General features: G+C 39.7%; 1 protein-coding gene across 1 annotated transcript in view; it reads right to left on the bottom strand.

Annotated features, from left to right (window-relative positions):
• The window catches only part of cep290 (centrosomal protein 290), a 34,340-nt gene that overhangs the window by 10,672 nt on the left and 803 nt on the right, over positions 1-22,865 (bottom strand). The window contains exons 2-36 of the mRNA XM_030731885.1: positions 22,409-22,486; positions 22,119-22,188; positions 21,975-22,021; positions 21,280-21,414; positions 20,887-20,940; positions 20,012-20,158; positions 19,531-19,713; positions 19,238-19,327; positions 16,163-16,285; positions 15,254-15,377; positions 12,190-12,362; positions 11,650-11,812; positions 11,431-11,531; positions 11,273-11,339; positions 10,212-10,333; positions 9,754-9,829; positions 9,476-9,591; positions 8,945-9,109; positions 7,701-7,850; positions 7,481-7,596; positions 7,296-7,398; positions 6,605-6,835; positions 5,958-6,131; positions 5,735-5,845; position 5,611; positions 4,645-4,850; positions 4,205-4,356; positions 3,650-3,761; positions 2,951-3,406; positions 2,686-2,850; positions 2,328-2,435; positions 2,034-2,168; positions 1,661-1,930; positions 1,234-1,341; positions 772-971 (exon numbers count right to left, since the gene is read on the bottom strand). Of these exons, the coding sequence (XP_030587745.1) occupies positions 772-971; positions 1,234-1,341; positions 1,661-1,930; positions 2,034-2,168; positions 2,328-2,435; positions 2,686-2,850; positions 2,951-3,406; positions 3,650-3,761; positions 4,205-4,356; positions 4,645-4,850; position 5,611; positions 5,735-5,845; positions 5,958-6,131; positions 6,605-6,835; positions 7,296-7,398; positions 7,481-7,596; positions 7,701-7,850; positions 8,945-9,109; positions 9,476-9,591; positions 9,754-9,829; positions 10,212-10,333; positions 11,273-11,339; positions 11,431-11,531; positions 11,650-11,812; positions 12,190-12,362; positions 15,254-15,377; positions 16,163-16,285; positions 19,238-19,327; positions 19,531-19,713; positions 20,012-20,158; positions 20,887-20,940; positions 21,280-21,414; positions 21,975-22,021; positions 22,119-22,188; positions 22,409-22,486 (4,832 nt within the window). The remainder of the gene's footprint in view (positions 1-771; positions 972-1,233; positions 1,342-1,660; positions 1,931-2,033; positions 2,169-2,327; positions 2,436-2,685; positions 2,851-2,950; positions 3,407-3,649; positions 3,762-4,204; positions 4,357-4,644; positions 4,851-5,610; positions 5,612-5,734; positions 5,846-5,957; positions 6,132-6,604; positions 6,836-7,295; positions 7,399-7,480; positions 7,597-7,700; positions 7,851-8,944; positions 9,110-9,475; positions 9,592-9,753; positions 9,830-10,211; positions 10,334-11,272; positions 11,340-11,430; positions 11,532-11,649; positions 11,813-12,189; positions 12,363-15,253; positions 15,378-16,162; positions 16,286-19,237; positions 19,328-19,530; positions 19,714-20,011; positions 20,159-20,886; positions 20,941-21,279; positions 21,415-21,974; positions 22,022-22,118; positions 22,189-22,408; positions 22,487-22,865) is intronic.

Raw genomic sequence — 22,865 nt, 5'->3', positions numbered from 1 at the left:
GCAAACTCTTCTGTTAGAAGTTGCTGGGGGCTATAGGCTGAGAAAGCTGAAGAGCAAGATTTATGCAGAGGAGAGGAGTGTTATTTCAAACTACTTTATTGCGTGTGCGCAATGCTGAGAAAACAGGACGTTTTCACTGTGTGGAAATGAGACTGAAAATCCGAAGCACTGCAGATGCAACAGTTCGCTATAAAAAGTAACTCGGCTGCCCATAAAAAAAACAAAAAAAAAAACGCGTAGAATGTGTCCCTGTACTCAGATTCTCCTCTGTAGCTCCGTTCAGCTCTTCACTGTTTCATCAAAATCTGAGTATTATTGAGGAGCAGAAATATGAAGGGCTTGGCTTTAAACGTGCAGAATGAGAGCTCAGTGAAGAGTTACAAGACACTGCTTTGAGCCATCTCCCAGTGCCAGTTACGCACTCGTTCTGACAAACTCCCCACTGCAGATCTGAACGTGCAGTGAGCCTCATTTCTCAGTTAGAGCCACCCCACACTAGTCACATCAGGTTTCAAAACACCAAGATAATGAGAGCAAAAATGCTCAGCTTGAGCCTTCACATGGGACTTCCCTAACCAGTGGGTAACTGCCCATTATGACGGTGGCTGCATCCATCAAGTCCTTAAAACATTTACTTTACTGACTGCATTAAGGAAACAGTCAGGATTCTGATGCTGCTTTAATGGAACTTTAAGTGGTGATCACTGGGTAAAAGAAAAGAAATAAAACAAAACAAAAAAAAACACATAAATAACTAAAAATGATAATCACTTCGACATCTCATCAGCATGTCTCGTAGCCTCTGTTTCCATGGCGACCCTCAGTCGCTGCAGCTCAGCAGCGGTCACCTTCAGCTTCTCTGTGACAGAGCCAAGTGAAATGTCTTGCTCGGCCACCGTTTGCTCTAACTCAGCCAGGTGCTCCAGGTGCTTGGAGGTTGGTAAGCTGATAGCGGGCTTTTTCATCAACTCCTGGACAGAAGAAAGAGAGACTTGAGCCTTGAAAGCTCAAAGAGAGTTGTTACTCCCTGCTGGTTTTTCTTTACACAAATTCAGCACGTGTTGTTACGTTGGAAATAGGTCACAAACAGTCATATGTGGAAATACACTTCGGGAAATGAATATGAATTTGAATGCTTGCTCTAACCTGGCTCTAATGTTCATGTGAGCCGTACATCAACAGTTCAAATCGACACAAACAGCTCTGAAACAGGGACGTGGATTAAACCAGTACCATTGCTGTCTGTCTGAAGCGATCGAGCGACGTGTCCGTGTGCAAGTCCAACTTGTCGTGCAGTGTCCTCATCTCCTCCTGGTGTCTCTTTATCATCTCCTCTTGATCCTGGTGTCAACACAGTGGAATACAATGAAACAAATACACGGTTAAAAAAAAAAAAGATCACATTTTTAAACTGTTGTGCTGCTACTTTAATCAGATTAAATCATCTAAATACTTCATTTGCAAAGTTAAGAAGCAGCATTTACTGTAACTGTTCAAGAGCTCTGAGTTTAAGCAGTACACCTGTTGAAACACTGCCAGCGGTCACTGATAAAACATTACTCACTACATAATGCTTCTTCTCAGCCCACAGGAAAAACATCAGAGACATGCTGTGCTTAGAATCACTACACAACCAATGTCTCTCCTTTGATCACGGTACCTGTCTGGCTTGAGCCAGCTGGTTCTGGTATTTCTTTATTACATCCTCTTTTTTGTCAAGTCGACCCTGCAGGTCTTTGATGGTCTGGTGAGCCAGCTTGAGCGCAGGCCGTCTGTCTGACTGGCCCTCTTCGTGCTTGGTGAGGTCAGCTAGTAGTCGTTCTCTGTTGGCAGCAGCCGGGAGTCGCAGACGCAGCTCATTGATTACTTTATCCCTCGACACGATGTTCTGTTCTGCTTTCCACAGAGCTGCTTCTTTCTCTTTCAGTTTCTGCATATGTAGGAATTAACAATTAAAACAATAGTGAACAAAAACAATACTGCTATGCATTTATGGGAAATACCGAGTATATAATAGGGGTGAAACCGTATACCTGGTCCATACTTCTGCAAGTGGCCTGTGTGTCCAAAATGGTGCGGACATGCTCTCTGATTTTACTCAGGGCAAACTCCAACTGATGAGCCAGCGGTAGCGTTGGGTCTGGTAGGAATCCTGTACCGTCATCAAACTTAAAACACACATAAATACAGTCATTATCTTTGCAGAAAGTGAATTGTGAATTATTTGTAAAATGAAATAATCTAAAACCAATCCTGGACTTGAGTGCATTATAAACAGAAAAGGCTGGAAATCCAGCCTGTTTGTGGAACAGTTATTTATTTGTCACCTTTTCTGCACTGCTCATAATTTCATCCTGGTGCTTCTCATAATTTTCCAGTTGACGCTCCATCTCCAACTCTCGCTGATCCCATGCAAGCTGCCGTTCTTCGTGAAGCTTCATATGGTGAAGAGAAGATTTTCCTGCATTACCCTGACACACTTAAGTACCCAAAAGCTAATTAATAAGCGAGATTCCTACATATGTGTTCAAAAATACATTACCATACTCTGCACTCTTTGTAATTTAATCTTGCCACATTCATTCTCCGTTTTTGTACAACTCTGCATAATATTTACTGTGAACATGGTGGTGCAGAAATGAGCAAATCTGTGAGTGTGTGTATAAAAAATGTTTTTTCTCTCACAGTGTTTAGCTGAACGATGTCCTCTTCCAGTGAGCGGATGGTTTCCTCCTGTTCTTTCACAAGGTTCTTGAGGTACCTTATCTCCTCCTTCTGGACCACCAGCTCCCTGCCTTTCCTGAGCTCCTGCAGGCGAATTTCTTCCATCTTTTTGTGCCACTCAGTTACCTGGTTTAAGTCATAAATAATGATGGTGGTTTTTGGCAGCCCAAATTGTTTAGGATATTCCTCTAACATATGAGACTAAAGAATATGTTTTCCCACCAACCTTCTGGGCCCCTTTCACATCCTTTAGGGTTGAGATGAGCTCTTCCAGCCCTTGAAGCCTCAGTTCCAGCTCCTCAGCTCTTCCCTCTGCCCTCTTTCTCTCCTCCTCTGCCTTCTTCTTCTCCTCCTGAGCTTTTGCTCGGTCCTCCTGGAGGCTCAGCATGGTCAAAGAGAATTTTTCCTGCTGGGGAAGTGGCAGTGCACCTGCAAACTGCCTACGTAGCGATTGGATGGTCTGCCGTAGGTGCTTAGAGCGGTTTCTGCCCTCTTGGCGGGCGAGAAACAGAGCGCGCTCGCTTGCGTCCAAACGCTGTTCAGCTCGAAGCTTGTAGGCCTCCAACTGCTGGATGTGAGCGGCGGTAGCCTCAAGTTTCCCCAGAGCGTCGGACTCGCTGAGCTGCAGAGCCACAATGTGCTGGTGGAGTTTTCCAATGAGGGCCTTCTCATCTGACTGCGACTAAAGGAAATGCAAGGCATGATTTCACTTTGATTTTTCATCTATGAGAAGTAAAAATTTCTTCTTTATTTTTCAGCATGTTGAAAGCAAAGATCTGAAAATCTGTACAAGTCACCACACAATACAGCAGTGATGATTTCAAAGTATCTCACCCTGTCAAATGATAACTAATAGAAAGTGCAGTAAAGCAGCAGATGTGGAAAGTGCTTTTATCAACACAATTGTCAGTTTAAACAAAGTTACCTGGTAGTCCAGTATTTGCCTCCTCATAGTTTCTACCTCTTTTTCGTTGCACTTTTGTCTGGCCTGCAGAGCAGACACCTGTGTCATGGCCACATCAGACACTTCCTGAAGCCTGCCAAAGAGGGAAAAAAAAAAAAAAAAAAAAAATCACAAAAAAATGCAATAATTTTTTTTTTTTACAGTAAAATGCTACATTATAGCTAGGTATCAGTTTAGTTTCATTGCTGATGAAAAAAAGTAACAGTTTAGTGGTGGAACTGCTGTCAGTCAATACTAAACAAGCATCAAAAGCAAACATGATTTTAAGATTCATGAAACCAATTACACCCTCCCCTCAAATCAAATTCTCCAGCTCTTCCCTTTGTGACAAGGCCAAGCTTATCTTTGATAAGATCCAGATATACTTTTTAAATGCAATGCAGTGACCTCAAAAACTATGCTTCTATAAATTATTCCTCCACTTATGGCGTGATTGTGATTGCAGTGCTTAACAAAACATAAATCACGATAAAAGCATAAACAATCAATCTAAGGCATGGACACCATCAAACGCACTTAGAAACCTCAATGCGAAGCTCAGCCTCCACCTTCTCCAGCTCTGCAATCTTGGCTCTGTCAGCACTGCTCACAGCTTTGCTAACGCTGTTTGCCAGCTCATCTCTCAGCTCCCGCTCAACCCTCTGGGCCTCCACATTCATCTTAGTCAACTGAAGAGAAACAGAAGTAAGACTTCTTGATAAGAGTCATATAAATTCTTTTTTGAGCAACCATTAACTGAGAGAGAGGCCGGCAAGTGAGATATACTGCAGAGGCTGTGAACCAAAATGTTAAGATAATGAAATAAAAAATGATTTTTGAGCAGGCTCTGCATAACACAAAAACGGCAAATCTAATCCAATCAAAATGAATCCACTTCTTTCATTATAAGGTTACGTGTCTGCCAGATGAACCAAATAGCCCTGACAGAAAAACATATCTGCTGATCGGTCCCTCACCTCTGCAAACTTGGATTCCAGTTCTACGTTGCGCTCCTCCACCTGTCTCAGCGAGTTCTTCACGTGCTCATACATTTTGTGGGCGTGCTCAGCTCGCTGCCTCTCGTTCAGCTCCTTCATCTCTAACGTGGTGATTCGTCTCGCAGCAGATATCATCTCATTGTTGAGAGACGCTTTGTCTGCTTTTTCCATGATATTTTCCACTCCTGATAACAAAGATAATAAACAGCGTGGAATGATAATTTAACGCACACAGTGCAACCCGCAGGCCTCGATTTACCTAAGTGAAAGTGTGGTATTGTGTAGGATCAAATCTATAAAATGAAACAAAATTGTTTCATACTAATTTACTTTCAGATATGCAATTCACATGTGATTATTGTAGAGTCCACCCACCCCTACACTGTTTATGTTGAAGGTGGGAGTCAGTTTTCAATGTTGCAGCCGTGGCCAACACTCACATCATTACATGATGAATTTTACTCCAACCTCCCTATTGTTGAGACAGGAATGCAATGACCCCACTAGTTGTGGCTCAAATCCAATGAGCACTAAATGTATTCAAGCTGTCTTACAACACTGCATGTATGCAGGACAATACAGTAGATAAAAGCTCAGGAAGAAAGCCATAGACATAAATAACTGTAATTTCTGGCTCTGCGGGACGCCTGTACCCTTGGCTTATTCTAGTGGTTTTACCACATCCCTGCAAACGTTTTTGTGGTGGGAACTTCAGCTTGTAAAGGATTTTAACAGCCCAGATAGACTGTGATACTTTCTTGTTGTGAATCCAAGAATGCTGGAACATCTTTTATTCTTTAAGTTCAAAATAAATACTCAAACATTTTTCTGGATAAAACTAGGATCAAATCAATAAAACTCAGTATGAACCAATACCGTTTTGTACCAATTTGCTTTCAGATATGTGATTCAGATGTGAATGCTGTACAATCTACCCATCCCCACCCTGTTTGTGTTGAAGGCAGGCGTCAGTTTTTAATGCTGGAGCTGTGGCCAACACACATCATTATATGATTTTGAATTTCATTACAAATAAAACTGTTTGTAATGAGGACTATCCTTACTTTACCTGTGAATGGATGTTCTCCCGTGCTTGCTCTAATATATTCAGTTTCTCCTTTGTGATCTCCAGTTCTTTATTCATGGCAGAGATTTGTTCTCGGAGGGACTCATTCTCACACTGAGAGACGGGGGGGGATTCATATAAAAATATCATCGGAAATTAGTGAAGAACAAAAAAAAAAAAAAATGAGATGCAGTGAAAACTTGGCCAGGAGATGTTTTTTAAATACCTCCAAACGTTCAAAGTTGGTGGTTCGTTGTATGAGGTGGCTGTCCCTCTGTAGCATGTTTCTGTATTTGACTGTCAGCTCTGTGTACTGTTTGTTTGCCCTCTCCAGCTCTGATGAAGGCACGCTATCATCCAACGCTTTCTGCAGCGCTGCGATCTTATATGCAGCCATTTCCTAAAGTCGAAACAAAAGGCAGAGAGACTACACAGGTGCTGAAAGCTATTTCCTGTAACTGAAACGGTCACAATATTTTATAAACAATTTCAGATGAGAAATTTCTGATGTAATAAATTCCATATGTGAGAAAGTAATTCCTGGATTTTATAAAAGTCGTTCAAATGTAAATTAATCTGGACTGATGACAGCTGCTGAAGCCACGGCTGAGTAGTTATTGTTATGTGTTCAAGTTTGAGCCACTCAAATTACTCAATTCACATTACTGCTGTTCTTTTCAACCACACCGGCCTGTTCCATTATTTAACCCGATGAATGCAAACGTTGCCATTTCCCACCCAAGTTAATTAAGGAAATAATCTGAGTGGGAAGTGCAGTGTATTTCTTTTTACATAGAAAAGAAGATAATAGATAATAACAGCTACAAATTTGTTTTGCTACCGAGCTTCTGGTGGGATTCAGGTTCTCAGTACCTTGTATCTCTGCAGATAACCTATCCTCTGAGTGACTGAAGCCTGCATGTGGCCGCTCTCATCTCTCAGCTTGCCGTTTTCCTTGCGGAGGTGCTGCTCTTGTTCGAGCAGGGTGGTGTAGCGTCGCGTCAGTTTCTTCTCATTAACTTTCAGCACTGTCAGCTTACGAAGCGCTTCACTCAGCTGCCTCCTGATGGCCTCTGGATCCTTATGAAGTGTGTCCAGCAGATCCTGATGGGTAAGGGGAATAAGTAATCTTAGTAACACTGATACCAGAAGGAAAGAGAAGCACAGTGAAAAATTCTACTTGGATATTATTTGTACATCGCAAAGTTGTGAAATTTTCAGTATGCATTTATTTAAACACTGAAGAGCTGTTGGTCGACTCTGTGCTGTCCAAGGTTCTTAAGGGTCTTGCTGATCTCTTACACTACAGGACAGAATGAGTAGTCTGTTCTCCTTGTGTGTGTTTTATGTTTATTTAGTTAAAGAAAGGCATTCCAGTAATTTGTTTGTGACACATTTAGTTGTCGGCCTTTAACAGTGAACCATCGTAAACCATCCGTGTGTGTATGTGCGTGTGTGTGTGTGAATAAGAGCCGCATCATAAAGTGGTTTGGATAAAATTACAACCTAAATGCAGTGCACCTTGTAGCATTTAAGTATGATTAACCTTTTAAGGTTGACTTACGTTGAACTCTTGGATTTTAACATCGTCCACCTGCTTTTGTTCCTCCAGCCTGTTCTTCATCTCTGTAAATCTCTCCTTCTCCTTTTGCCACTCTGCCTTCTCACTAAGAAAAACAGTAAAATATTTCAGATCCTTATATGTTAATAAATCACCTGCAACATGCAAAGACTCTCATGCTAACCCACCTCAGGTACTCTTTGTAGAGAAGTCCCTGTTGGTGACTAATAACAGAAAACTTCTCCTTGTATTCTTCCAGAGCTCCTGCGAGTTTCTGTGTTTTTTCCTCTTTGTTTTTGAGCTCCTAAATAACAGCATCAATCAGACGTGATTCATTTATGTGCATTTTAACTGAAACACATTTTTCAATTATTCCCATTCAGGTTATTGGAAGACAGTGACACTGACCTGAAGAAGTCGAACGGCATACTCATTCAGTGAACCGATGACCTCAGTGCTGCTGGGCTCCAGGCCCTCAGGAAGGGTCAGAGGTCGGAGGATGACTCCATTGCTGCCTGACTTCCTGAGCAACTCCAGTTCACTTTCAAGTTGGGATATCTAACAGGTACAGATCATGAAAAATTATAAGTAAAACCTGGCTGTTAAATTTTTTTTTTTTTTAATTATACTACAAACTTCAATCACTTGTTTATTAAAGATATTCCTACATTTGAATCTATTATCTAGGACAATGAAGATTAAAGGCATCACTTGAACACTGAGTATGAAGTGATTAAGAGGCTATTGTAAAGTCCATCCATCCATTTTCTTCTTCTTTTAATCCTTTTCAGGGTCACGGGGGGGGGTAAGGCTATCCCAGCTGCCATAGGTCGAGAGGCAGGGTACACCCCGGACAGGTCGCCAGCCTGTCGCAGGGCCAACACAGAGGGAAACAACCATTCATGCTCACATTCACACTCATGGGCAATTCAGACTCACCAATTAACCTAACGCCACTAACTGAATGTCTTTGGACTGTGGGAGGAAGCCAGAGTACCTGGAGAGAACCTGCACTGACATGGGAAGAACATGCCAACTCCACACAGAAAGAGCTTGGCCAGATGGTGGACTCGAACCCAGGCAACAGTGCTAACCATCGCACCACCATGCTGCCCGAAATGATACACAATAACACAAAACAGTACTGGAAAAAAAAAACCAGGAGAAAAAGAACTAAAATAACTACAATTTTGCTGCCTGTATTCTGCATAATGTGGTTTTCATCTTATTTGTAAGAGGGTTTTATCATTTTGACAACTGAAACTGAACGCAAGCTAAACAGTCGAGACAGAGGTTTGTTTACCTCCTCTCTCTCGTTATATGAAACAGAAGTAGCAGATGTCAAAAACAGGCGACTGACCAGATGAAAAAAAATCTCCTAGACATGTTAATGACTCTCTGTCATGGAGCCCATGCCAGGCATGAAGTTATCTTCATAAATCTTCCCATTTCTGTGGTTACCAGCTTTTACATAAGAAAATAATTTTGTTGATTTGGAAAAGAGACATGCAACTGTTACCACTAGGATCTGAGCTTCCACAACTAGAGTTTAGTAAGTGCTTGACTTGGAGATACCAGTTCAGAATTTGTACTGCCCAAAAAAAACCTGCCAGTCCGCCACATCATTAATGTGCCATTAACTACCTCTGTACCTTTTCTTTGGCTCTTGCAAGCTGACTCAAGCTGTTGGTTGCCTCTTCTCGAGCTGATTTTAGCTCCTGCCTCAGTTCTTCATTTCTCCCCACCAGCTGATGTATTTGGGACTTGAAGTGTGGGGTTGACTCAGACTGGCCACCCATGCCACTGACATCTACAGCCTGTAGGAGAATGAGAGAGGTTTGCTGTTGGTACTTCCTGCTACTTCCTCTTGTACTGGACATGCTTAGCTTTAACTTTACTGTCTTGCTGTTTGGTATGCTGCATAGCATGACTTGCCTCAATTTTTTTTTTTTTTTTTTTGTTGCAGCTTGCTACATTTGGTGTTTGTTAGGTTGCTAAGTGACAAACGCTGTGCTTAATCAACAGTAAAATGCCAACGAAGGACAATGTCCATTGTTTTCAGCAAATCTACTTGTAAAGACATGATGTAAAATGAGCCTGTGTGAAACATGCCAAAATACACTGTATCTATTAATCACGTTATCTTAAACTAAGCACCGTTTAATATCAGCTTTCATACTTACATTAGCCAACTTTTCCAGACAAGGAACAGAAACGGCCTCTTGATTAATCTTCATTGCTTGAAGGACATCTTTCAGAGCAGCCTCCAGATCTTTTTTCACCTTTGATAATTCTTCCACTATGAGTTCACGCACATGATTGAATAATATCAAGAATTTAAATATATAATAATTATGTTTGTCTCTCTACATAATGTGTAGACTTTATTAGACATTTGTCTGGAAGCAACTCAGCTGTTAAAGTGAACATGAGGTGGAAATCAGAGTGGGAGTGGACTTACATTTGACTTGAAACTGGGTCCTGTGAAGTTCCAGCTCTCGCTCCTTCTTGCTTAACTTATTCTCAAGGTACTCATTCTGAAATGCAATTATATTTAACAGAAATGTTTCAAAATAAAAACCCTGAATACTTTTACATATCCACATAGTCATCTTATTTTATGGTATCCTTCTGGCTTTATCCTAAATCACCATCTAACGCTTTCTTAATTTGTCATTTCTTTATCATGGATTTTATATCATTTGCTCATATATGTGCCACAATCATGCAACCAAAGGTGCATTCTTCACTGAATAAAATCAAATTTACTTAAAAAACAAACAAACAACCAAAGTACATTGTTATAAAACTATAAAACATTCCAATGTGGATACCAAATGTAATCCATTCTAAAAATAGGGCATATGCAGGGCATTGACGTCAGGTGGCAAGAAGGGATGTCAGTACTGTGAGGCTTACTTTGCGTCTGAGTTCTTCATCTGTGTGCATGCCGCTCTGTTTGAGAGACAGCTGTGCTGCCTTGCTGGGTCTAACATCTTCCTCCAGCAGCAAGCTTGACTGTGGAATCCCTGTAGACACAGCTGACAAAGAGCAACATTTCTAAAATGTATGTCTGAAACAAATTTCTGAAGGTCAAGGGGGAAAAAAAAGACTAATAAAATATAGCAAGATTTCCTTACTTTCTACAAGCTCATCTTATGCATTTGGTCCATATAAATCAGTTTTAAGTGGAAAGACCCTTCAAGGGTAAAACACTGGGACATTTATCTGCTTAATCCTCATCAGTCCAATGAGTGCATGTGCCCCTTCCAGAGAGAAAAACCCCCGTCCCATTTAACTGACAGCAAGCATCACTGACGCATGAAAACACACCCGAAGCACTTTTCTCAGCCGCAAATCCAGTAATGTAATCTGACTAATATTCAACATAAACCAAATATGAACTGAATCCTGATGGACTGACATGAAGACAGCATGGCATGATAAAGCAACAACAAGGTTAAAACAAGCATCTTGTGCCACCTTTATGATCAACTTACACACCAAAGCAGCTTTATAAATGACTGAACGCTGTACAAGAGTTTTCAAAACCTCTCTGACAACAGTAATCTGACCATTGGTTCTGTAACGTCAGTCAAGCCACGATGAAGATTAAATTACGAGATATACGTCATGTGCCCATATTATGCTACAATATTTTGAGCTCAACCTGACCAGTTACAGCAGACTGGGTTTTCATGTGGGGAGCATTAAAGGAGTGTTATAGGTTTCATGTCTGGACTTGAGAGAAGTAAATTTTGTGAGTGAGACAGAGAACAAGGCTCCGTGCAGAGGTCCATGTGCCTGTTTGAGGAGACACTACACTATAAATGTGCTGCACCGACTACACATGCACGTTTCAGATAGTGGGTGAAAAGAGTTGCTGTCATGCAAACCCATTCTTGCAGTAGTTAATGAACATAACATGGGCACTTTAAAAGAATGCTCAGTGCAATTAAACTCAATTATTTTAGTGTCACCTCTTTGCTTCACCATGCGTCTGATTTGTTTCTTTAATTCCAGTCTTTCCTCTTCAAGACGTTCAATCTAGAAAAGCATCAGGCAGTTAATTGAGAGAAGCTCATAAGCAAAGTTACCTATAAAAATATTGGTCATAACCAGTGAAATCCAACTTTACCTCTTTGGCGAGCACTTGGTTTTCTGCTTTGTACTGGCGCTGTCTGAGATCTGCAGCATGCCTAAACTCTGTCAGATCCACTTCCTGCTTTGGTTCCAGACCTTGGGAGTCAAGACCAGAATAAACAAAAACAAAATTAATTTTATAGCCCCCACATCAGTGAGTGTTGTATAAATATACTGAGAAATGGGACCAGTCAAGTTTCAAAAAACATCTGACCTAGTTTTTCTCTGAAACCTTCGTTTTCGTCCATGAGGTCATTGATTCTCATCTCAAGCTGGTTGATCTCTTTGGTCATGGCCTCTGCCTCACGATCTCTCTCTCTAATTAGATTTTTACACTCTTTGATCTCTGCAATGGCTGCTTCAAGGCCATAAGTGCCCTGTAAAACAGAAACCAAGTTGTTGTTCAAATTGTTTCATTCACCAAAAGGCATGTCTTGTCTAACTTTCTTTTTTTCCTTGTTTTTTAACTCATATGCTTTTTGTGGAAATCAGGATGCGATTTGGCATGGTGAAAAACAAACACTATGTTTGTAGACCAAAAAAAGCATGCTGATCACACCATAGTCACATCATCATTTCAGTGTCTCTATTAAAAGGGAGTGAGGATGGACAGGGAAAAAAAAAAAAATCACATGCATCACTTCTTGGAAATTAAGTCACAAATAATTAAATTTTGTTGAAAACAAAATTTGTATTGAACACTAAAAGTAAAAAAACAAAACAAAATAAACAAAAAATGTGTTTGTAGACTTACAGACTCATATTGGCTCAAGCGGTTTGAAGCCTCAATAAGTGCTTTGTCTTTTTCCTCAGCATGAGCTTCTGCTAGTTTTACTGCATGCTCTGCTTCCACTGCTCTGGTCTCTGCAGCTTCTAGCTTCAACTTCAGCTCCTCCATTTTCTTCTGCTGTATGGTGGATGGGAGGCCTTTGACAACAAAAGAAATGTATTTAATTACATAATGCATTATGCATTGATTAGTGTGTAACAACATCTTTTAAAAAATTTATGCATTCTCATAAACTTAGAATTAATCCATTAAAAATACATGGGAGCCGGTGCTGGTTTGTGGAAGCCACCATGTTGCCCCGTCATCTTGTATACAGTGGCGGAGATGGACATCACCATTATGCCTAATCCTGTTTTATGTATAGTGGGTACGGAAAGTATTCAGACCCCTTTAAATTTTTCACTCTTTGTTTCACTGCAGCCATTTGCTAAAATGAAAAAAAGTTAATTTTATTTCTCATTAATGTACACTCAGTGACAGGAAAAAAAACCCCAGAAATGTAGAAATTCTTCAAATTTATTAAAAAAGAAAAACTAAAATATCACATGGTCATAAGTATTCAGACCCTTTGCTCAGTACTGAGTAGAAGCACCCTTTTGAGCTAGTACAGCCATGAGTCTTCTTGTGAATGATGCAACAGGTTTTTCACACCTGGATTTAGGGATCCTCTGCCATTCTTCCTTGCAGATCCTCTCCAGTTCTCCAGTTGGATGGTGAACGTTGGTGGACAGCCATTTCCAGGTCTCTCCAGAGATGCTCAATTGGGTTTGGGTCAGGGCTCTGGCTGGGCCAGTCAAGAATGGTCAGAGTTGTTGGAAGATGAACCTTCGGCCCTGAGCACTCTGGAAGAGGTTTTCTTCCAGGATATCTCTGTACTTGGCCGCATTCATCTTTCCTTCAGTTGCAACCAGTCGTCCTGTCTCTGCAGCTGAAAAACACCCCCATATCATGATGCTGCCACCACCATGTTTCACTGTTGGGATTGTATTGGGCAGGTGATGAGCAGTGCCTGGTTTTCTCCACACATACTGCTTAGAATTAACACCAGAAAGTTCAATCTTTGTCTCCTCTTATTTCTCATAGTCTGGGAATCCTTCATGTGTTTTTTGGCAAACTCTATGCAGGCTTTCATATGTCTGGCACTGAGGAGAGGCTTCCATCGGGCCACTCTGCCATAAAGCCCCGACTGGTGGAGGGCTGCAGTGATAGTTGATTTTGTGGAACTTTCTCCCATCTCCCTACTGCATCTCTGGAGCTCAGCCACAGTGATCTTTGGGTTCTTCTTTACCTCTCTCACCAAGGGTCTTCTCCCACGATTGCTCAGTTTGGCTGGACAGCCAGGTCTAGGAAGACTTCTGGTCGTCCCAAACTTCTTCCATGTAAGGATTATGGAGGCCACTGTGCTCTTAGGAACCTTGAGTGCTGCAGAAATTCTTTTGCAACCTTGGCCAGATCTGTGCCTTGTCACAATTCTGTCTCTGAGCTGCTTGGGCAGTTCCTTCGACCTCATGATTCTCATTTGCTCTGACATGCACTGTGAGCTGTGAGGTCTTATATAGACAGGTGTGTGCCTTTCCTACTCAAGTCCAATCAGTTTAATTAAACACAGCTGGGCTCCAATGAAGGAGTAGAACCATCTCAAGGAGGATCAGAAGAAATGGACAGCATGTGAGTTAAATAGGAGTCTCACAGCAAAGGTTCTGAATACTTATGATCATGTGATATTTCAATTTTTCTTTTGAATAAATTTGCTAAAATTTCTACATTTATGTTTTTTCTGTCAAGATGGGGTGCTGAGTGTACATTAACGAGAAATAAAGTGAACTTTTTTGATTTTAGGAAAGGACTGCAATCAAACAAAGAGTGAAAAATTTAAAGGGGTTTGAATACTTTCTGTACCCACTGTATGTGGCTACCTCAAGCCTCAACTCCAAAACTGAAGGCAGGGCTCTAACACAAGAAAACCTCCATAAAGATGCTTATTTATGCGACCCTCCGGTCTCCAGACAGCTGACAACAAGATGGCTAAACAACAGCTTATGCCAGATAACATTAGGCTCAAGTGTCCTAAAAAAAAAAAAGTCACACTTTCCCTCTAATAAACAGTTTGATTACAGTCTCACATTGAGATGAGAGTTTAGTCACTATGTGTCCAAGTCCACCAATGTTAGACCCACTTCAAAGAGAGCTTCACTAATGCCAGCTAACAGATGCTAACAGATGCTAACAGCAGCAAAAACAGCAGCGCTTAACAGCAGAAAAGTTCAAGATATCCTCAATGCCTCGGTACCGCTGTCATCGGACAGAAGTCAGCTTCACTGACTCATCAACTCATATCGGAATCCTCTCAGAAAGTTTTACAGCCTCCTCCAGAGTAAACACGCATGGACATTGATACTGACAGCTGAGGTAAACAGCAGACTGACAGCCGACACTCACTACAGATGGACGGCAGCCAGAGTTGTTTGCTCTACAGCGGCCACCATAGCTAGGATTATAAATATGAATTCAGTTTACTGCAATCTACTGACATCTAGTGGTGATATTCTATACCCTTCGACTTTAACTAAGCATATACATTAAAAAAAATTTGGGCAAATAAAAGATAAAATGACATAATAAACAGTCATAATAACCAGATAAAGACAGATAAAATACAAAATCTGTTCATGGGCACCAGCAAGTGCTGTATATTTTGCCTTCTTAGGCATGCAGTCAATAATTATTTTCCGTCACTTAGAATTTAATTAGTTTTAGTTTAATCGTGAATGTCAAAAATGTTAAAAAAAAAAAAAAAAAAAATCATCTGACTTAAAAATTCAGAGATATATCCTTTACAATGACTAATTTTGATGAAGCTGAAATTAGAGATTGTTTGGTATTTTTCCAAGGCTAACTGACCTGTTTGCCTTTAGTTTTCCCTCTTTGGAACCTGACATTCCCCATAACTACAAATGTCTACAATCAAGAATTGAGAGAAGAAAGGCTAATAAACTGTATGTGATGAATTAAACAGGGATGTACAAACCTCTGTCTTTCTTCGTGGATGTCTTTAGCTCCTCGATAAGTAAGGTGTGCTTCTCCATTTCCCCTGTATATTGCTCCACCTGCTCACTCAGAATCTTGATTTGATTATCTCGCTCTTGTACAGCCTTTACGGTATTCACCACAAAATTCAAAATTATTAGAATTTCAATGTTAAACACATGTTACACAGCTGTAGCGCACCTAAATATTTACACTTTGATTATTAGGGAGTGTTACGAATTGAAAACAGGGGGAAGAAGAGGATAAGAGGCACATGACAGATAAAACTTACAGCGCAGAGCTCATATATGACCTGAACCAGAGCAGCAATAGAGATGGAAGGAAAGATAAGACAAGACAAAGAGAGAAAGCCAAAAGAAAAATGACATACATGTATAGATATACATAAATGGAAAAAAGATGACTACAGCCTCCAAATCAGGGTGATCCCACTTCAAGGAATAAAAATAAATGTGCACTCCACAGAACTCTCCACAGAATATTTATGATTTACTTATTATTATATTTAAACCATATTTATGCATGAAAGAGTGATGGGAATTATATCTAGATCTTATTATGTAAAAAAATTAAGTAAAACAATGCTTTTATTTTCCAATATTTCTGTTTGAGCACACTTCCTCAGAAAAACATGGGTCAGATAAAAATCTTTCTATGATACGGTGACACAAAATAGTATAGGTTTGACTACATCATTTTCAGGATAACGTAAATATTTGCTGTAAAAGCTGCATTCTTATGGGGAGCTTGTGTTTTTGTGTTCACGCAGACAAAAGCATCACCATCATAACACAATGACCTACATTCAGTGCACCACAATGGCAGGAGATGAGAAGTCAGAAATGTGTATAAACAAAGAGGATTAATTCATTCCTATTTTTGAACAGACCTGCTGCAAGGCCAGAATGTTGCTTTTGTCCAAGTCCAGCTGCGCTGAACGCAGCTTTTCCCTCAAGTCACGGATCATCTGCTGGTACACCAAAATTTCATCATCCTTCCCAGAGAGCACTCGCTATCATGAAGAAGAAAAAGTATCCTCATGTTAGTCCTGTTTAACAAAACTCAGTGATGACAGCAGAGAAGGTTTTCACCCTTAAATGAATAGATGTTGCAGAAACAGATGATTTCTTTAAACTGTTCTTTTTTAAGGGTGGAATGCTTATACAGCATACATCTTTAATGCCTTTAAAATGCGTGCATAAGTTTGAATTTATTTTGGATTTTCTCTAATCAGAGTCAAAATTTTACATACAGGCTCAACTATATATACACTCACTGAAATCTGACGTTTAACAAAATTATTCTGAAAATTTATTGAAGAACAAAAACACTGAATCTGAGCGTTTGTAACCAACTGTGATACGGGGACACCTGAATAGAAAACGATGAAAGTCTTATGTAGGGATCAGGTGTAACAATCAGCTGAAAGTTCTATAGCAAAAATATATATTTACAACCCAAATTTCAAAAAAAGTTGTAAATTGTAAATAAAGACTCAATGCAATGATTTTCAAATCTCATAATTGAATTTAGTGGCAGCATCAAGTCTCCAAAAAAGTTGGGATGGGGGCAACAAAAGGCTGGAAGAGTAAGTGGTACCAAAAAGAAACAGCTAGAGGGACTTTTCACAACAAATTAGGTTAACTGGCAACAGGTCAGTAAGATGATTGGGTATTAAAATAGCATCTGAGAGAGGCAGAGTTTCTCAGAAGGAAAGATAATCAGAGGTTCACCAATTTACAAAAAACTCTGTCTACAAATTGTGGACAAATTTCAGGATAATGTTCGATATAAAATTGTGAAGACTTCTCTGTGCTCAAGGGACAAGGCCAAAAGTCCGTGCTGGATGACAGTGACCTTCAGGGGCCAAATGTCATTTAAAATGGACCAAGGCAAAGTGGAAAACTGTTCTGGGGTCAGACACAAAAGTCAGATTTCTGCATTTGTTAAAAATCTGAAATTCTTTTTGGAAAACATGGATGCTGTGTCCTCTGGACCAAAGAGGAGAGGGAACATCTGGCTTATTGTCAGCGATTAGTTCTAGAGTCTGCATCTCTAATAGTTTGTGTGCGTTCAGGCTTGTAGAATTGTCTGCTTGCCTCCCCAATGCTGAAAGGTACACACAGGTTTAAGAGCAAAATTAAGCAACATAGGCCTTGCGTATTTCAGCAAGATAATGCTAAACCACATACTTCACCTATTGCAACGGCATGGCTTTGTAGTAGGAGAGTCCAGGTGCTGAATTGTCCTGCCTGCAGTCCAGACCTTTCACCAACTGAAAACATTTGGCGCACAACAGGACATTCCTTTCCTAAAAGTCTAAAAGCAAGTGGTCTCCTCAAATCCCAGATGTTTAAAAGAAGAGGGGATGGTGCACAGTGATAAACATGGCCCTGTCTCAACTTATTGATACATGCTGCTGCCATCACATGTAAAATGACCTTGTTTTATTTTCCTAAAATGATACACTTTCTCAGTTTAAACATTTGATATTTTTTCTGTTCCACTGTGAATAAACTATAGACCTGGAGATTTGCAAATCACTGAATTCTGTTCTTCTTTACATGTTTTACATCATCCCACCTTTTTTCAAATTTGGATTATAGTTTTAAATGTGACTTTATTTTTCTTTTAGCAGGATTTTTGTCAACCAGGAGCTAAATTAATACTATGGTAATGCAGTTGAATGGGAGGTAAAGTTTCCAAATTAAAAACTTTTTTCTAAATTCTAGCAAATGCTCTCCAACTCTATATGAGCAAAAGAAGACCATTCTTCCAAAAAAAAAATTTTTTTTAATTTCCCTTATTTGATGTTTTGTTGATGGTCATAGAGAGTGCTGTCTCAATTCAATTGGATTTAGGTCTGGTGTTCACAAAGACGCAGTGGTGGCCGAAGTACTGACATTCTGTACTTAAGCAGAAGTACAAGTACTTGTGTTAAAAACTACTCTGGTAAAAGTTGAAGTACTATTTCAACTTCTGTACTCAAGTAAAAGTAAAAAAGTACAGGCACTGAAATCTACTCAAAGTAAGAAAGTAAAAGTAGCTCCTTGGAGGACGTTTCTACCTCTTTGATACATCCTTCTCCATCTGAGTGAAGTTATCGCTCATTCTTTGCTCTCCCTGAAATACAGCAGCTGTTCTTTTAGCTAGCAGACACACTGTGTGAGAAAATGCACACACTTGTTTTGTCCTCTACGTTTTCTGTCATTTATTTTCCTCACCGTTCCGGCGTGCAGCCTCTATGTAAAGCGCAACTTCCTCTAGCTCTTTCCGGTCTCCGAGCGAGCGTTGCAGGAGCCTCTCCTTTTACCTTGTGGGGTGTCTGTTCCCTCCCTCCCACCCTGTTATTGCGACTTCCAAGAAAAAACCTCTTACAATCAAAAGCCGGCTCCCACACTGACCGGAAATGCAAACGTTTCTCAGACGCATTAAACCTAAAGTAACGAGCTTGTTTTGAAAATGTAAGAAGTAGAAAGTACAGATACTTGGGTAAAAATGTAGGGAGTAAAAGTAGAAAGTTGTCAGAAAAATAAATACTCAAGTAAAGTACAGATACCTAAAAAAATCTACTTAAGTACCATAACGAAGTATTTGTACTTCGCTACTGTCCACCACTGCAAAGACATATGAGTCACATAATTTTTAGAACCATGAAACTATTCAGTGACCCCTCCTGGCCTAAGGAAGGGTGCAGTGAAGAGGCCAGTCCTGACAAAAGTTTCATCACAGGATAAAGGTGATCACTCAGAACAACTGTGTATTAATGTGCAGTGAACCTTCCTTTAAAGTGGAGAAGTGAAGTCAAACAATACAAGAAAAAGGCCTCACAGTTTAACAGAGGCACCGACCCTCTCACTGTCAGGGTCAAGGTTTCAGGATTTTCCTTCAATTTTTCATTTTAAGGGGAAAAATAATCAAACAAAAGATGCCCTTTTGAGAGTTGGTTTGATTAAGCACCCACCTTCCACTCCTCCACTCTGGCATTGACGGCTGCCATAATCGGGTCATCCTCTTCAGTCATGCTATGAATCTTATCTGTTAACTCTCTGACCTGCACGTAAAATAGACATGGAGGCACAATTCAGTATCTTGTACGCAAACATTGCCATATCAGGTTTAAAAAAAATGCAGAGGGAAATAATAAATGAAGTCAGGTCACTCATCTCCATGAAAATATTAAAAAAAAAAAAACACCCACGAGTTGATGGAAACAGAACAGAGACTGAAAAAGCAGTATGAAGGGAAGGGCCATACTTGAAGCTTTGCATGATCCCTCTCCTTCCTAAGCTGGTCCATAATGGAGTCAGTCTGCTGTACCACGATCTTCAACTTATTGTACTCATCAGTCATCTTCTCCATCTCCTTTACAGATTCCTCCAGGCTTTTCTGCATCTGCATGTTCTGAGTTTTCAGATGTGTGTTTTCGTCTTCTGCTCGCTAATAAACACAAAATAATTCAATAAACTTGATTTGTGGGTGCATACTCTAAGACACAACAAATCAGCAGTACAAAGAGCAAGTAATAAAAATAGATGAAAGCCATAAATATAAGCAGTAAAAGTCTTAATTAATAATTAAGGACAGCGCCAATCTTGCATGTTTGAAGCAGTGTAGGAGGCCTTGGTCATTCGATACTTGTTAACGACTAAAGCACGGTACCACTGCCAGGCTTAGCACATAATGGTCTGTTGCCTAGTTCACCAGATTTTATAGTAAACAAACAGATTTTCAGTACCTGAAGGTCTTCTAAGCACTGGTAAAGCTGGCGGTTGGCCAAGTTAAGCTTCCTCTGAGTCTCAGCATTCTCGTCTTTTGAAGACACCGGCTCTTTCTGGTCCAGCTCTCCACGATAGAAGTCCACATCCTGCCGAAGCTGCTCATTCTGATGCAGTGCAGGAAGAGAGAAGACATTTCAGAAAATGGATCAAATTTAATTTCCAAGGCTCATACACAAATATGGAAACACTAATTTGACTTTGGAAGCTCCTGAAATGTGAGCCCTTCCTGCTTTTCTGTGAATTATAAACAGTGCTGGATTTTGCTATGAAAGTTTATGAGAAAACGCATAATTTTAATTATGTTACCTTATACTATATTACACTTACATTCTTTCAGGTTAATCAGGTTCACTTTTTGCATATATTATATTATATAATATATAAATATGGTGGAAAAGCTAAAACCCCCTAAATGTTTTGACAAAGTACCATTATGTCAAGGCTCACATGTTGTTCGGTGTCACAAATAGTCTCTTCTGGTCATCTTTCTTACTTACTTTTTGCAAAAAAAAACCCCAAAAAACAAACAAAATAACAAACAATAAATGACAAATATACTCCAAGTACTGACTCTATTACACCTTTAAACATCTACAAAACCTACAAACTATTACTAATTTCAAATAACAAAAAACCTAATTTTACTTAACTACACTACCTTTGTTTCTTACCTTCCTTTTAAGTTTTTCTAACTATACAACAGACCAGAAAGAGATTTTTAAAAAAAGATAAGCAAAAAATTGAAGGTAAAGCACGAGTCTTAAATGAAGTACAAATAGATTGTGACTAATGAGGCGATGAAATGATGAATATTGTGCCAACTGTCACATACCTCTCTTTTCAGCTTCTTGACCTCTTCCTCAGCCTTCTCTACTTTCACCACCAACTAGGAAAATGAAACAAACATTATAAAGCAGAAATCCTGAAAACACCCTGTTGCAGCCTTATACCAACAGAAAGTGACAGAAAGCTGCAAGCAAACAATGTCAAATAAGGTTAGCAAAGCAGCAGATGAGTCAAACCATGTGTATTTTATTTTTTGTACTGGTTGTTTTTTTTTTTTTAATTGCATTATTTCTTGAGTATATCTGTAAATAAATACCTGCATAATAATAAATCTTTTCACCAGCTCAAAGAGCATACCAGCATTTTGTCAACATAGTGCGGGTGCAAACTAATGAACTAACATCTGCATGTCCACCTACGGCAAGTAACGTGCTCATACCTCCTCGTTGGTTTTCTTCTCCTTTCCCATTTCTTTCTTTAGCTGGATCACCTCATTCTCCCTCTGCTCCAACTGGGTCTCGAACTGCTGAATCTGATCTCTAATAAAGTAGGTGTTTGGCGCAGTGCTGTGGTGCTGAGTCGTATGAACAGGAGACAAGATACACACCCAAACAACCCCCACAAAGAAATCTCTTAGTCTCTCATTACTTCCATCTGTTCATGTGTGTTCATTTCCATCACAGAGTTTATAAGCAAAGATTATCTTTTTGTTATGCTAAACAAACAATGGCAGTATAATTAGTGACAATACACAACCCTGGCTAAACTGAAAATAATGAATCGTTCGAAAAAGAGAAGCAGTTTCTGCGAGTGTGCAAGGAATTAGCTGTAATCTTCTTAGGTGCTGTCTTTCAGTGGTCACTACAGCAAATCCCCGTAGGGTTACACACAGCGATTGGCTAAAAGATTTGACACTGTCAAAAAGAAGTAAATGAGCACAGAAAGTAATATTAAATCACATAAATTAATGTGTTTTTTCACATTTATAATGGCGGTTGAGTTAAATCACGTGATTAAAGAAAGAACAGCTCAGTAGATCAATGAAAAGGGGCAATGCTTATACTACGTAAGAGTTCACATATACAGTTCATTATATTGAGGGGAAAAAAAAAAACAGATTCTAAAAATTGTTACCTTCTGTTCTTGTTCCAGCTGGGACAATTTAGCCAGGAGTTCCTTTTCTAAAACACAGAAACCAAAAACAATGTAAACAGCACTGTTTGTTATTAACCTGTCACAAACAAAAAGATCATCTGACAAACTTTACACGTTACTAACCTGTTTTAGCATGATTTACACCAATGTCATCGATAAAGTCGAAGGCAACGGAAAGTTCTCGATCTTTAATCTAACACAGAGCAGGGAGAGCAGACACATTTCAGTTGAGAAACAAATATTATTTCAAAGGAAACATTTCAACCAGCATAAGCACTTAAAAACACCAAGGTCAGTAGTGTGGATCATACATGAATATTCTTCCTTACTAAAAATACATTACATGTATTAGTATGGTTGGTCACAGATGCGCACAGGAGATATCAGAATATAAAAACAATAAAACTGAACACCTTGAGCAGGGCCTGAAACACTCTGAGGACTTGAATGATGTTCTCTGGAGCTTTATCCTTCACACCCCATTCTTCTGTCTGCATGGGAAAAGTCAAATGTAGAGTCATTCAAGCTCATAAAAACAATGTATGTACAGCACAACTGCCCAGCCCAAAACAATCCATATTTATACATGTAATATGATGGTGTGCACAAAACCTTTTCTGACTGACCAAGGTTCAACCACAGCAGTCAAGACTTAAGCAGAAAGTTCATTACGGGCTTTCTGCATATGTGAGATTGTTATGCGTCACATCCAGTGATCACAGAAGGCATAGACAAGCAATCTTACACAAGTACATAATGCATTATAAACCAGTCATCAAGAGTTTGCAATAGCCAGAATAATAGTTTCATATCAGCAATAGGTAATAGAGACAACAGTCTGTCTTTGTTCAAGCTGCCATCAGCTTGCGC

The sequence above is a fragment of the Archocentrus centrarchus genome, chromosome 6 (genome assembly GCF_007364275.1).
Source record: "Archocentrus centrarchus isolate MPI-CPG fArcCen1 chromosome 6, fArcCen1, whole genome shotgun sequence".
NCBI lineage: Eukaryota > Metazoa > Chordata > Actinopteri > Cichliformes > Cichlidae > Archocentrus > Archocentrus centrarchus.
This window is presented reverse-complemented; position numbering and strand designations above follow the sequence as displayed.